The following is an 11,412-nucleotide window of genomic DNA, read 5'->3' as shown; positions in this document are numbered from 1 at the left end:
ATACAGTATTTTATGATCTGTCTTTTCCCCTTAAAAATAGGTGATAAGCGTCAACCCGGGATCATTTTCTGGCCACCTTTCCCTGTACTGGGCTTGGCTGTGGTGCTGGGAAAGGTTGGATGGGCTCCCTCCCTGCCTCTCCCCTCAGGAACGTGTGAAGCGCACGCTACAGGACAGGGCTGGGAGCAGCTCAGTGTCGTGGTGTGAGCTGGGAGGGGGCTGAGAATGAATCCGTGGATCCCGTCCCGGCTCAGGCTTAGAAGAAGCATGCGGTTTCCCCGCCCACGCGGGCTCCCGGGCCTCAGTGCAACGGAAGCATCCCCGAGGACAGCCCTGCGGAGGGTGAGCGCACAGACCACCCTGGTGATTCAGAGCTGGGCCGGGCCCAGGCTGCGAACCCGGTGGATGCTGTTTCACAGATGGCTCAGTGACTCGCCGAGAAATGTGATCAGCCTCACAGTTCGGATGTATTAAGAGCAGAGGGCAAAGAAGCAAATCATTTAAAAACTCTCACTGGCGTTGCCTTTTTGCCTTTCCGTGCGAGGTTACTCTGCCAGGTTTTCTCTGCCTGGTCAGAGGTGACTGATTCCTCCTTCCCTCCTCCTTGAGCAAGGAGTTCCCACAATTACTCTCACTCTCCTGACCCCTAGCTATGCATTCGGCTCCGACACGGGTAGGATATGAATACCTTCCCCTCGTTCTTGATTGGATGTCCCTCCGCTGCTGTCACGCTACCTGTTTATAATAGAATTCTTAACGGCTTCTGTCTGTTGCGTGCCCACGACTGCTCTCGCGCTGGAGCGTTCCACACCTGGCACCAAGCCTCACAGGCCTTCAAGTCGACTCTGCGGCAGCCCCACAGGCGGAGTCGCCCAAATGCCCGGAGCCCTGCTGACGTCATCCATCAGTCTCGAACAGCTCCTCTCGGCTTTGGATAAATATGCTTTGCTTTGTCCAAAGGTGAGCGATTTTCCTCACAGTTGCCCCTAGGCCCAAAGTCTCTTAGTTCCTGGCTCTCAAGTGTGGTTTCCTCCTCGGAAACAGCCCTCGCCCTCCCTGTCCCGCGCTCGCAGTGGCCGCCCCTCACCTTGGGCTTCTCTACATCCTCCTCAGGCAGGCAGCTGCCATCCAGGCAGAGGCTCCCGGGCCCGCAAGGCGTCCCGTCCGCCCAGGGCAGGCTGCCATTCTTCGTGTGGCAAAGGGGCTCGGCGCCATCCATGTGGCACCAGAGCTGGGCACAGATGTCCTGAGCAGAGGTGTTGGGGCAGTGGCGGAAGCCCAGACCAAAGATCTGCTTGCACTGTTGGTCCAGCTCGTAGAGGGCCCTGCGGCCTGGGAGGCCTGTGGGCAGAGGCAGGGCCGAGGTAGGGGCGTCCAGGAGACAGTCTCCTGTGGAGGAAGCAGAGGAATAGGAGGAAGGGGTTCCCCCCCCTGCCATCACACTCGAGGCCTCCTTGCCCTCCACCTACAAACTGTCAGCACTCAGTCATCCACAGAAGCACCTCCAAGTTTTGACTATCAGCAGCAAGTTTTTGTTTTAAGAGTTGCGTTTCTTTTGGTGTCCAGAACATCTTATATGCATTCGGTGTTTACCTAGGGAAGGCCAGCTAATCGTAACGCTAACCTATGTCACAGTATAACTGGGGATGTAAATGGACTCTTAAAAACCAGGCCAGGAGAAATAAAGCCAAAGTATTGATGTTGGACAATCTATTATTTTTCTATCAAGAATCAAGAACCAGTTGGGTTTTCACTGCTTTACTCAACAAGTCAGGCTGTCTTCACCAAGCACCTCGCCCCACTCCTTGCCCTCACGGGGCGCTTCCCGCCTCTCTGCCATTTGCACGCTACCCTGTGATCTATCGCTCCAGCCAGAAGCTCCCTTCTCCCCTCTGCACGACACAAATTCTTCCATTCCTTCGACCTCTGTTCGAACCCACGTCCTCCAGACAGACCTTCTCAGACTGCTTCCACCTGCTCTGTGGGATAATCTAAAGGGGCTGCTGGAAGCTGGGCCAAGGAAGGGCATGCTCTGTGCAGTGGTCAGAGCACTGAGCCCGGCGGGGCGGCGGGGACACAGCTCCTGAGTCTCTCCCAGGCCGAGACGTCTGCGCTGCAGGTGCCGGCCACTGGCCAGGGAGGAGCCTGGGGGACCTACCGTGCCCGCCGTCCAGGAGCTCCGTGAGGTACATGGCGCTGCAGGGGGACCAGGGCAGCGTCTTGTTCAGGTGGACGAAGAGGGGCGCCATCATGTGGTGCTTGCCCAGGGGCCCGAAGAGCCGAGCACAGGGCTTGGAGTCGTCGTGGGGCATGCTGAGGACGTGCCCTGGGGAGGACGAGACCCGCGGTCCACCCAGCGTCGCCACTGCCCTCAGCCGTCCGCCCAGGGGGCAGAGGGCCTCTGAAGGCCTACGCAGCGCCGGCTCCTCGAGGGACCACCACAGCACTGCACTTATTCCCCAAAGACTGTTCCCGGCCCACCCTGCCTGGCTGTCCTCCTCAAGGAAGCTTGCTCAGAGCTCCAGGAACACTGGGGTCCCTTTATTTTCTGCTGGGGCCTGTGAGGATTCACACTCGTCTCAGTCATTCGCTAGCTGACCTTCCAGAATCCTGACTGCTTAGCCGGGATGCGGCCCCACGGCTCTACCCGAGCGCTGGCATTTCCCTGGTGACCTCCGAGGATGGCCCCGTGCTCAGGGTGGGGGTGGAGACAGCACGAGGGCAGAGTCACCCTGCCGGAACGAGGAGGGGTGGCCCCAAGAGGCGGCAGGGTCCTGGGGGGGCCTCGCTGGCTGGACTCGGGAGGGCCGGTCCTCCCACCCGGTCCAGCAGCCCAGGCCTCTGGCGTGGCGAGCCTTACCGAGCTCGTGGGCCAGAGTGTAGGCCGCCTGCAGGCCCTCGTCCTCAATCACGGAGCAGCTCTTGCTGGGGTCACAGATGGTGCCGATGTCCGCCACGCCCAGGGTGTCACACAAGCCCTCCTTCCCGCAGAAGTTCTGCTCGCGGAGAGAGCGGGACGTGAGGACAGACACGGGACGGAAACCCTTCCCATTCCTGCGCCTCCGGAGACGCAGGACACGTTTTAAGTCAAATCCCTATTTCTCCCCAAAGGCCGTTTCTCCTTCTGTGTTGGCGTGTCCTCGGGCTGCCGGAGACTCGGAAAGCTTGTCCCGGGAGGTGGGATAGCCTGGCGGTGGTTAAGGGTGTGGACCCCACAGCGAGGTGGCCGGGGCCTGACTGCGGGCGCTGCCACGGGGTGGCAGCTCTGTGCCTCGCTTTCCCCAGCTGTAAAGTGGGGCTAAAAAACGCAGCACTCGCCTTGGGGTTGTACGTGCGGCCTGGGGGCGGTGAGCAGGGTCTCCACACGTGATCACACTTGCTGGCCTTCAGGAAGCCATCTGTTTAAACCACACCAGGGAGATGGGCAGGCCTCCTGCCATTGGGGAAATCTTGAGGGGACCCCCTGGTTACCTCCACCGGCTTTAATCCCCACTGCAGCTGGACCTCCTGTCTTAGTTCCAGCTCCACATTGCTCTCTGGGCAGTTTGAGCCCCTTTCCTCTTGTTATGACCTCAGCAGGCAGCTGCTCACAGAGTTCCGAAGCAGGAGCCCCCACGAATTCCTCTCCTTCCCTCGCAAATACCCCATACGTGGCCTCGTGACCTCCCCGTCCTTGTCCACGCACGAGGCTCCTGGTGTCCAGCTGGGGCCAGCAGGGCGCCGGTCCCGTGTCTGGGCGGCCGTGGCCCCCTCGGCGCGCCCTCCCACCCCGCCCCCGGTTCCCAGGGGCCCGCGGACCTGTCTGGTGAGCAGGACGGCCGTGTCAAAGTGCTCGGGGTGCCGATCGCTGGGCTGGTTGAAGCGCCGCTGCCACTGGCAGAAGTTACGCAGCGTCAGCCCGCCGTTGTCGGACACCTCGGGGCCCCACCTCTCATCCTCCACGATCAGCACCTTCACCACCATCAGGTTGATGGAGTTCCTGATGCTGGGGTGCTTGTAGATGTGGGCCGCCACAGACATCAGCGTCAGCACGTGGTTCTGCAGGAAGGAGGGGTGGACAGGGAGGGGTGAATCTCCTGGCCGCCGCCCGCCCCTGCCGTCACGCCGAGTTAATGCACCCTGTGTGCTGGGCATCGGTACACAGCACCTCGGTGAAGGCTCCCCAAACCCCCGAGGCCCTGGCATTACTTCCCTTCACCGTACATATAAGAAATTCACGGCTCAGTAGGTGGCCCAAGGGCCCAGAGCTAGTGTGTCAACCAGTGTGTGAACCCAGAACACCTGGCTCCAAAACTTAAGCGTTTAACATCCTGACCAGCCACACGTGGCCATGGACATCTAAATCCATTAAAATTCAATAAAATGAAAATCCTACCTCCTCTGCCACACTGGCCACATTTCAAGAGCACCAATAGCCGTGAATGGCTCATGGCTACTGCGTCGGACTGAGCAGACAGAACATTTCCATCATCACAGAAAGTTCTTCTAGTGGACTGCACTGGTTATTCTACCTTAACCCTGACGCCGACCGTCTCCCTGCCAGCCACGCATCCCCTCTCCGCCCTCAGCCCAGAAGCAATTATCTGAGCGCTCAAGGTTAAAATCCGTCGAGAACTTTCCAGATGTCTGCTGGGGTAACCCCTGCTCTTCAGGATGGGAAAACTTTGCTCTGATGACCACTCCTAGCAATAGCTCCTCTGCACCAGTCACAGACGGTACACGTGTCACCTCACTGAATGCTCATAAAAACTCTGGGAAGTAGGGATTGTCATCCCCATTTCACGAACGAGGAAGTGGAAGTTCTCACAAGTTAAACAACTTGTCTACAGCCGTGCAGCTCTTAAAGCCCGAGTGCCAGCCCAAGCGTGTCTGTCTTAAAGCCCGAGTGCCAGCCCAAGCGTGTCTGTCTCTGAGGTCTACACTCTTCTCAGTAAGTTTCCCAGGGCTGGGCCTCCTGGCTTCTGCCTGGACAGCCCAGAGAATCGGATGGGTCGCTGAGACCCAGGCGCTCAGGCTCCCCCTGCTTCCGGTCCCACCAAGGCCAGCTGAAGGAGTTGACATCGGTGCTTGGCCTCTGCTCCAACCCTGGGCTGCCAACTGCTCCCAAGGCTTTGGGGGAGGCCAGATGGGGCTCACTCTTCTGCCTCCAGGACCTCCAGAAGGGAGTCCTCTTGGATGACTGTGCAGAACAGGAGACGAATGGAGCAGAGGCATACAGGCCTTCAGGCCTCCAGCCAGGAGTGTGGCCAGCCCTCCTCCCTGCTCCCTAGGGCACCACCTCCTGTAGCCCCTCTTTCTTCCCTCCTGTGTTCTGGAAGGAAAGGAGGGTGAAAGGCTAGAGACGGACATTCCATGGGCTGAGGCCATGTGTGGGAGTTCTAGACGAATCCCACTGTTTGTGAATGGGATCTGTCTGTTTACCTCGCAGGCAGCCAGCCAGATATTTTGTAAGTAAGCCCTACAAACAGGGGTTGGCAGGTTACTTAGTGTGTCAAGCACTCCAGCTATGTTTAGGCTGATGTAAACGTCTTATTAGCAAAGCTGAAACTTGGCACCAGCCCCTGGAGTCGGATTCCTGAGGGAAACAAGCAATCACGTCAGTATGCAACTGGGGGCGAGGGCTGAGGAGTGGCAGCTTGCTGGGGTTACGTCCTCCAGGCCTCTGCTGCGTCCGGGGTCTCCTATCCCAGGAAGGACCAGGGGCCAACTCCGGGAATTTCTTCCGAGACAACCTGAAGCTCTCCTCACAGGACGCCTTCCTTTCAGTCCCACCTTCACAACCTCATAACCGGGGAGCTGCTGTCTCACAAAGAAGGTGTGAAGATGAGAGATGCCAGATGCTCCGAGGCAGTCCCCGAAGGCTCAGAATAAGGAACTGAAGACCTAAGGTTTCGGAAGGGTCTGGTTCCCAAGCTGCCTGGTCAGACTAGCAGAGACCATGTGATGGGCACGTCCCCGATGAGAACCAGAGGTGCACACGTACAAACTGCTGCACAAAGGCCGGCACGGGTGCGCATCCCGACACCGAGGTTCTTGGAGCCTCCTTGCTTGAGTTCAGGCAGCTCACAGCATCTTCTCCCGACACCGAGTAACAACTGGGGGGCTGAGCTGGCTTGAGAGCCGTTTCCCTTCCAGGATGTGGGTTAGACGGGAGAACATTTGAAGGTCCTTCTGGCTGCTTTCTCAGAAGATAATTCCCATCGCGAGAGGGCTGCCAGGACTGTGTGCGCCAGAGTTTCTGTTCAAGTCCCCAGTCCTGGTCCGGCTCACCTCCCCTTCTGTCTTGCCTCACTGCACTTTTGGGGACGGGATGCCCTGCCACCATCAGCTCCTCTGAGGAACGGTGGCCCGGCTGACTGTGCATCTGACAGCGCCCTGGGGGAAGGGCCACTGGGCCTGGGCGGGTGGGCGGCCGTGAGTCTGTGAGCCCCGCTTCTCGGTCCATCTCCTGGTCCAAAAGGGCAGGCCTGACTTCCAGTCCCACAGAGTGGGCCCAGGAGCCAGTCAAGGGGAAGGTTAGCTCACTTGCTCTACCGCACCCTGTCGATTTATGCCTCCCTGTGCACCACGTGGGTGCGGGCTGCGGGCTGCAGCGGGGCCCCCAGCAGACAACCTCCCCACAGCCAGGTCGGGTAGGTCAGAGCCCAGGGCCAGCCGGGCCGGGGTGGTCACACAACCCGACTCTGGAATGGCCCGGGAGTCTCCTGCCCTTGAGTCTCCTTAGGGAAAGGTGGGCACTTTTCTGGGGCCCTCCTTCTCCATTGGCACCCCCAGGACCTGGAGGAGCGAAAAGACACTCCGCCAGCTAGGCTGGGACATAGCCCTCTGATTCTCTGAGACACAAACAAGGAGATTCCTCCCCCGGAGCTCCCTCCCGTGCAGCCGAGGCCCGCTATGGCGGGAGTCTGGTGAAGGCCGGGCCCGGGCCAAACACACTTCCAGCAGCTACTGCTCAGAGCGTCATCCCTGACGCTGTGGGCGCAGCACTCTCCTTGCAGCACGCCTGGCAGAGGCAGGGAGAGGAGGGGTGGTAACGTGGCAACTCTGCGGCCTCCACAACGGGGCCATCACTCTCCCTTCTGGCATCTCTCTGGGGCCTGAGACTGCTGGGGAGGAGGGAGAGCAGACGGAGAGGAAAGAAGAGACGGAGAAAAGACAAGGTCCTGCACAGATTTCCTTCATCCGTCCTCGTCCTCCAAGCAGCGAGGGCCGAAGCACGCAGTTTTCAGTACCACGAGGGGCCCAGTGGACACAGTCCAGGCAGAGCAGAGGCTGAAAGGCAGGTCCTGTGCTGCGGGCGACAGCGCAGCTGGCACAGCGCTGGCTGGCTCTGGGGACCGCCCTGCCCTCCTGCTCTGACAGATGCATCACCCAAGGCAACTCTAGTGCCAGCCACGCTTCGTCGAGCACCTACTATGTGCCAGGCTCCGGGTCAGGTGCCTTCCGTGTTTTACCATCTCCTCCAGACACTGCCAGGACATTGGTATAACTGTGCCCGTCAGGCTGGTGAGGAAATCGAGGTACAGAGAAATGGGTGACTCGCTCAAGGCCACTCATTGTCTATTTCCTGTCAAAGTCTATGCTCCTCATCACGGCACTGACTGTCACCCTCTTTGCTGCTGCAAAAGGAAAACTGCAGCACAGCCCGAACAAAGCATGCAAGCAAGCCAGCCAGGGTGCCCCTGACGTTGTCTCTGCCCAACGCCCCCCCCCCCCCCCCCCCCCCCCCGCCGCTTTCCCCCCTTGGTGTCCATACGTTTGTAGGAAACTGTATTTTTAACAAATGCTCCAGATGAATTATATCCTTAGCACGTTTAGGAAGCACTGATCTGCAAGTGTGAGGAGTGTCGGGAAAGCGTCTTGAACGGCCAACACGTGTTCCCGGGCACGTAAACTGAGATGCGTTTTAGGAACGTTGCCCCCCCGCCGCCCCCCTGGGGGGGAGGGGGAAGTGGAGAATCAAAGACGGTTGAATACTAGGACCTTCTCTTTGGGAAAGACTGCACAGAGTCCATCATTCTGACGGCAGCGGACCAAAGGGACGGAGAAGCCTTGGTCTTCTGCCGGCGGGGGAACATACTCCACATGCATATAACGTGGCCTGTGGACACTCGGGCATGTGTCTGTTTCTGTTATTATCCAGAACAGGACACTTTTCAGAGTGAAAGATGAGACTATTAATAATTATGCCAGAACGAACAGGCCTAGATGGAGGCTGTGCTGGGCAGGCCAGGGTACCTGGCCACTTCGGGTATTAGGGCTGGTGGGGGAGACAGACATTTCCCCAGGGGGCAAGGGCAAGGGGAGACGAAATGGCTGTGACTTGGCCCTTCCCGGAAACCACCTGCTAGTAGCCTGAATCTTGGGACTCCTCTGGTCTTCTCTGGGGGCCCTCCCTGCTCAGCAGCGAGTTCAGAAGTCAGCCTGCAGCTGCTGCCCCGGCAGGACAGCTTCCCAGACCAACCCTGGGGCGCAGCACAGTCCCCACTCGCCCCTCTCCTGCTCCAGTTTCATCCAGGGAACAATTAGCCGCGGCCGGATGCAGACAGGGTTAATGGTCTCTTCCGAGGTGGTCCCTCCTTTCAGGAGCCCCTTTTGTCTAAGCTCCTTAACTCTGAAACCAGAGAAGAAGATGGGAGACAGGGGCCCCTCCCGTCAAGGGACTGACTGAACCCAAGTGCACAGAGTCTGGAAGACTCCCCTGTCGCTCAGCCGTGAGACCAGCCTTGCGCGCGGTTGATTCTTTCTCTTGGCCTCGAAGGCGGCTCCTTCTCAGGACTGGGCCTCCCACTGCGGCTGGACGTCTTTGGGCTGCTGGGTTCAGTGACCCAGTCCCACAGCGTGGATGATGTCAGGGGAGCCAGGGCCTCACACCCTCCAGGTGCTCAGGAGGAGGCATGGCTCAGTGAAGCACACCGCACTCAGGTGCTGCGAGAGCCGGCCTTTCTTCCTCTGCCCCTTCACAGGCATCTCCACCCAGGCGGTGCATGGAAACCACTCTGCAGATTGAGCACGCTCAGCGGGCGGCTTCTCCACGTGGTGCTGAACTTGCCAGAAGACTCACCACGAAGCAGCCTCGTCGACGTCTGGGCTAGAATCGATTACCTAGTGCAGGCGCCCCGCTTCACAGGTGAGGGGAAGGCGTGCTCCACCCCCCTCACACACCCCCGCTGCCGGGACACCCCGAAGCTTTTTCCACCTGTATGAATGAAGTCTCCAGGAGGCCCCTCGGAGAGTTACTTGTAAAGAACTAGGCTCCATTTGGGGAGGTGGGTCTGGGCAGGCAAGGTCGTGGGGAACCGGCCCTTGACATCCACTCCTGTCTTGGCCGAGCCAGGAAGCCCAGGGAATGGAGCTGAGAAGTTCAGGTCTGCTCTGTGGCACCTCCATAGCCTGTGATCGGTCGGAGCAGAGGGCCAGGGGCCAGTCATAGAGGCAGCTGTGTCTCGGCCCCTGCCCCACCCCAGCGCGGTGACAGCAGGATGCAGGCAGTGACGTGATGAGACCAAGGGGGAGGCGGCACGGCTGGCCCCAAGGAGAGAGGGAGCCCCCCGCCTGCCCAGGGAGAGGACCTCAGTCTTCAAGGTGCCCGATGCCTATTGCGACGCGCTTTCCGGGCCCGAGGGAGCCGGCTGCTGCAGAGGTGCCAGTCTGTGAATGGTCCAGAAACCTGTGTGTGTGCAGGGGGAACAGATGGGGCAAGCGTGCTCTGGGTCACCCAGCCAGGGGTCATACGAGGGTGGAAGTGCTCCTGGGTGGCTCTGCAAAGAGCAAGTCAACTTGTCTGGTGCAGCAGACCTGGGCAGAACCCAGCCCAGCCCCCGGCTTCCGTGGCTTGGGAGCCCTGGCGGCGGCAAGCACGTCTGCTTTCAGATGGCTCTGACCTCCGGAGCTGCCGAGTGTGTGCTGGAGGCAAACAGACAGCATCTGAAGTGTCTGGGCGCTGAGCTCCGAGTGAGATGGTAGGAGAACGTCAGGGAGGACATTCTGGCTCTGAAGACCGAAAGGCAAGTTTCTCTCCCTGCTGCTGCTCCGTGTTCTTGTTGGCTTTCCTACCTCCTGGTTCTCAGGCAGCTGTCAGAAAGGAGTCGTGCGTGGGAGGGGCTGAGCCCCTCAGCTCTGGGTCTGCGGTGAATGTGCTTTCTGACAGAGCCCCTGGTCGCTGGAGTAGCCATCCTCACCAGAGACGGGAGAAGCCCACCGCCCTGCCGCCCTCTGGAGGACTTGCTTGCAGAAGGGAGTCGGGGAAGGCGGCTGGTGCCTCCCCCTGCTCTCATGGAAGGCAGGGAAGCAGATACTCGTCAGTGCAGACCCACAGTCCCGGGGGCAGACCGCACTGAGGGCTCCAAGCCGCCTCCCCGTGCTCTGGGAGGACTGAATACCGGGACAGCGCACATGGAGCCCGCGGGGCTTTAACGGCCCAGCAGCAGCCAGGGGAGCGGCCAGCTCTTCCCACCCTTCCATCTAGAATGCATTTCCCAGTGACTGCAGAGCGAGAAAGCTGGGGCGAGAAGCTGGAGGGCCGGCTGCACCTCGTCTAGACTATGCTGCATAGGGAATGCCAAAGCACTACTAGGTGCCCGCAACAGCTGGGCACAGGCCGAGCCTAGAATAGGGTCCCAGCCAAGACTGCCATCACCGAAAAGGCAGCAACTGAGCTGCAGCAGCGGCCAAGGTGCCTTTTTCAGGAAACTGTGGCCGCTGGGCAGGTCAGTTCTCCACCGCGCACGTCTCTGGTTCTGCGCTCCCCCAGGAGGAGAAAGCGCGGCCTCTCCTGGAACCCTTCCGCTTCACGAGGTGTTGGGGTGTAGGGTGACACACACACCTCCTGCTGATTCTGCACCATCCCGGAATCTAGTGGGAAATGGCCTGGCTACAGGAGCTGTTCCCTGGAATCAGCTTTCCTGTCCCAGCTCCGTTGAGAGCTGTGTCTGGGCAGAGAGCAGCTCAGGCAGACCAAGGATAGTTCTGGCTCCACCAGGAACATTCACCGGAGCAGTTCAGATCCCCACCCCCTTCTCCTTCCCTTTTCCACTGAAGCTTCAGTTTCCCGGGCTGAGCCCCCAGGCAGAAATTCTGTTCCCCTCCCTTGTTGTGCTGATGCCGGCACTGCCAAGTTCTGCCAGGGCTGAGCGCCAGGTTGGCAAGGTGTCCGTGCCCCTGATCAGAACCAGCTGGGCACACAGAAGTTGGGCAGCCCCTTTCCAGGTTCAACTCCCTGCAAACAATGTCTTTTACTTATGGCAGCCTCAGTTCTGTAGGCAAAGGGAATCTTTCCATCCCAGCTGCCTCTCCCTGGGAGCCTCCCAGGTCTGGAGACAACAGAGGGCGGAGACGTGGGGGTGGGGTGGAGGTTCTCCCCAGATGTTCACTTATCATGTCTGTTGGGAGGGGCAGGTGTCTGGGGCGGGG

At 59.7% G+C, this 11,412-nt stretch overlaps 1 protein-coding gene across 1 annotated transcript in view; it reads right to left on the bottom strand.

Annotated features, from left to right (window-relative positions):
* Positions 1-11,412, bottom strand: part of ADAMTS8 (ADAM metallopeptidase with thrombospondin type 1 motif 8) — a 19,570-nt gene that overhangs the window by 7,133 nt on the left and 1,025 nt on the right. Inside the window, exons 2-5 of the mRNA XM_007456591.1 lie at positions 3,799-4,038; positions 2,861-2,996; positions 2,159-2,326; positions 1,088-1,389 (exon numbers count right to left, since the gene is read on the bottom strand). Of these exons, the coding sequence (XP_007456653.1) occupies positions 1,088-1,389; positions 2,159-2,326; positions 2,861-2,996; positions 3,799-4,038 (846 nt within the window). The remainder of the gene's footprint in view (positions 1-1,087; positions 1,390-2,158; positions 2,327-2,860; positions 2,997-3,798; positions 4,039-11,412) is intronic.

The sequence above is a fragment of the Lipotes vexillifer genome, unplaced genomic scaffold (genome assembly GCF_000442215.2).
Source record: "Lipotes vexillifer unplaced genomic scaffold, Lipotes_vexillifer_v1.1 scaffold583, whole genome shotgun sequence".
Lineage (NCBI taxonomy): Eukaryota > Metazoa > Chordata > Mammalia > Artiodactyla > Lipotidae > Lipotes > Lipotes vexillifer.
The sequence above is the reverse complement of the archived record's forward strand: the minus strand, read 5'-3'. Positions and strand labels throughout refer to the sequence as shown.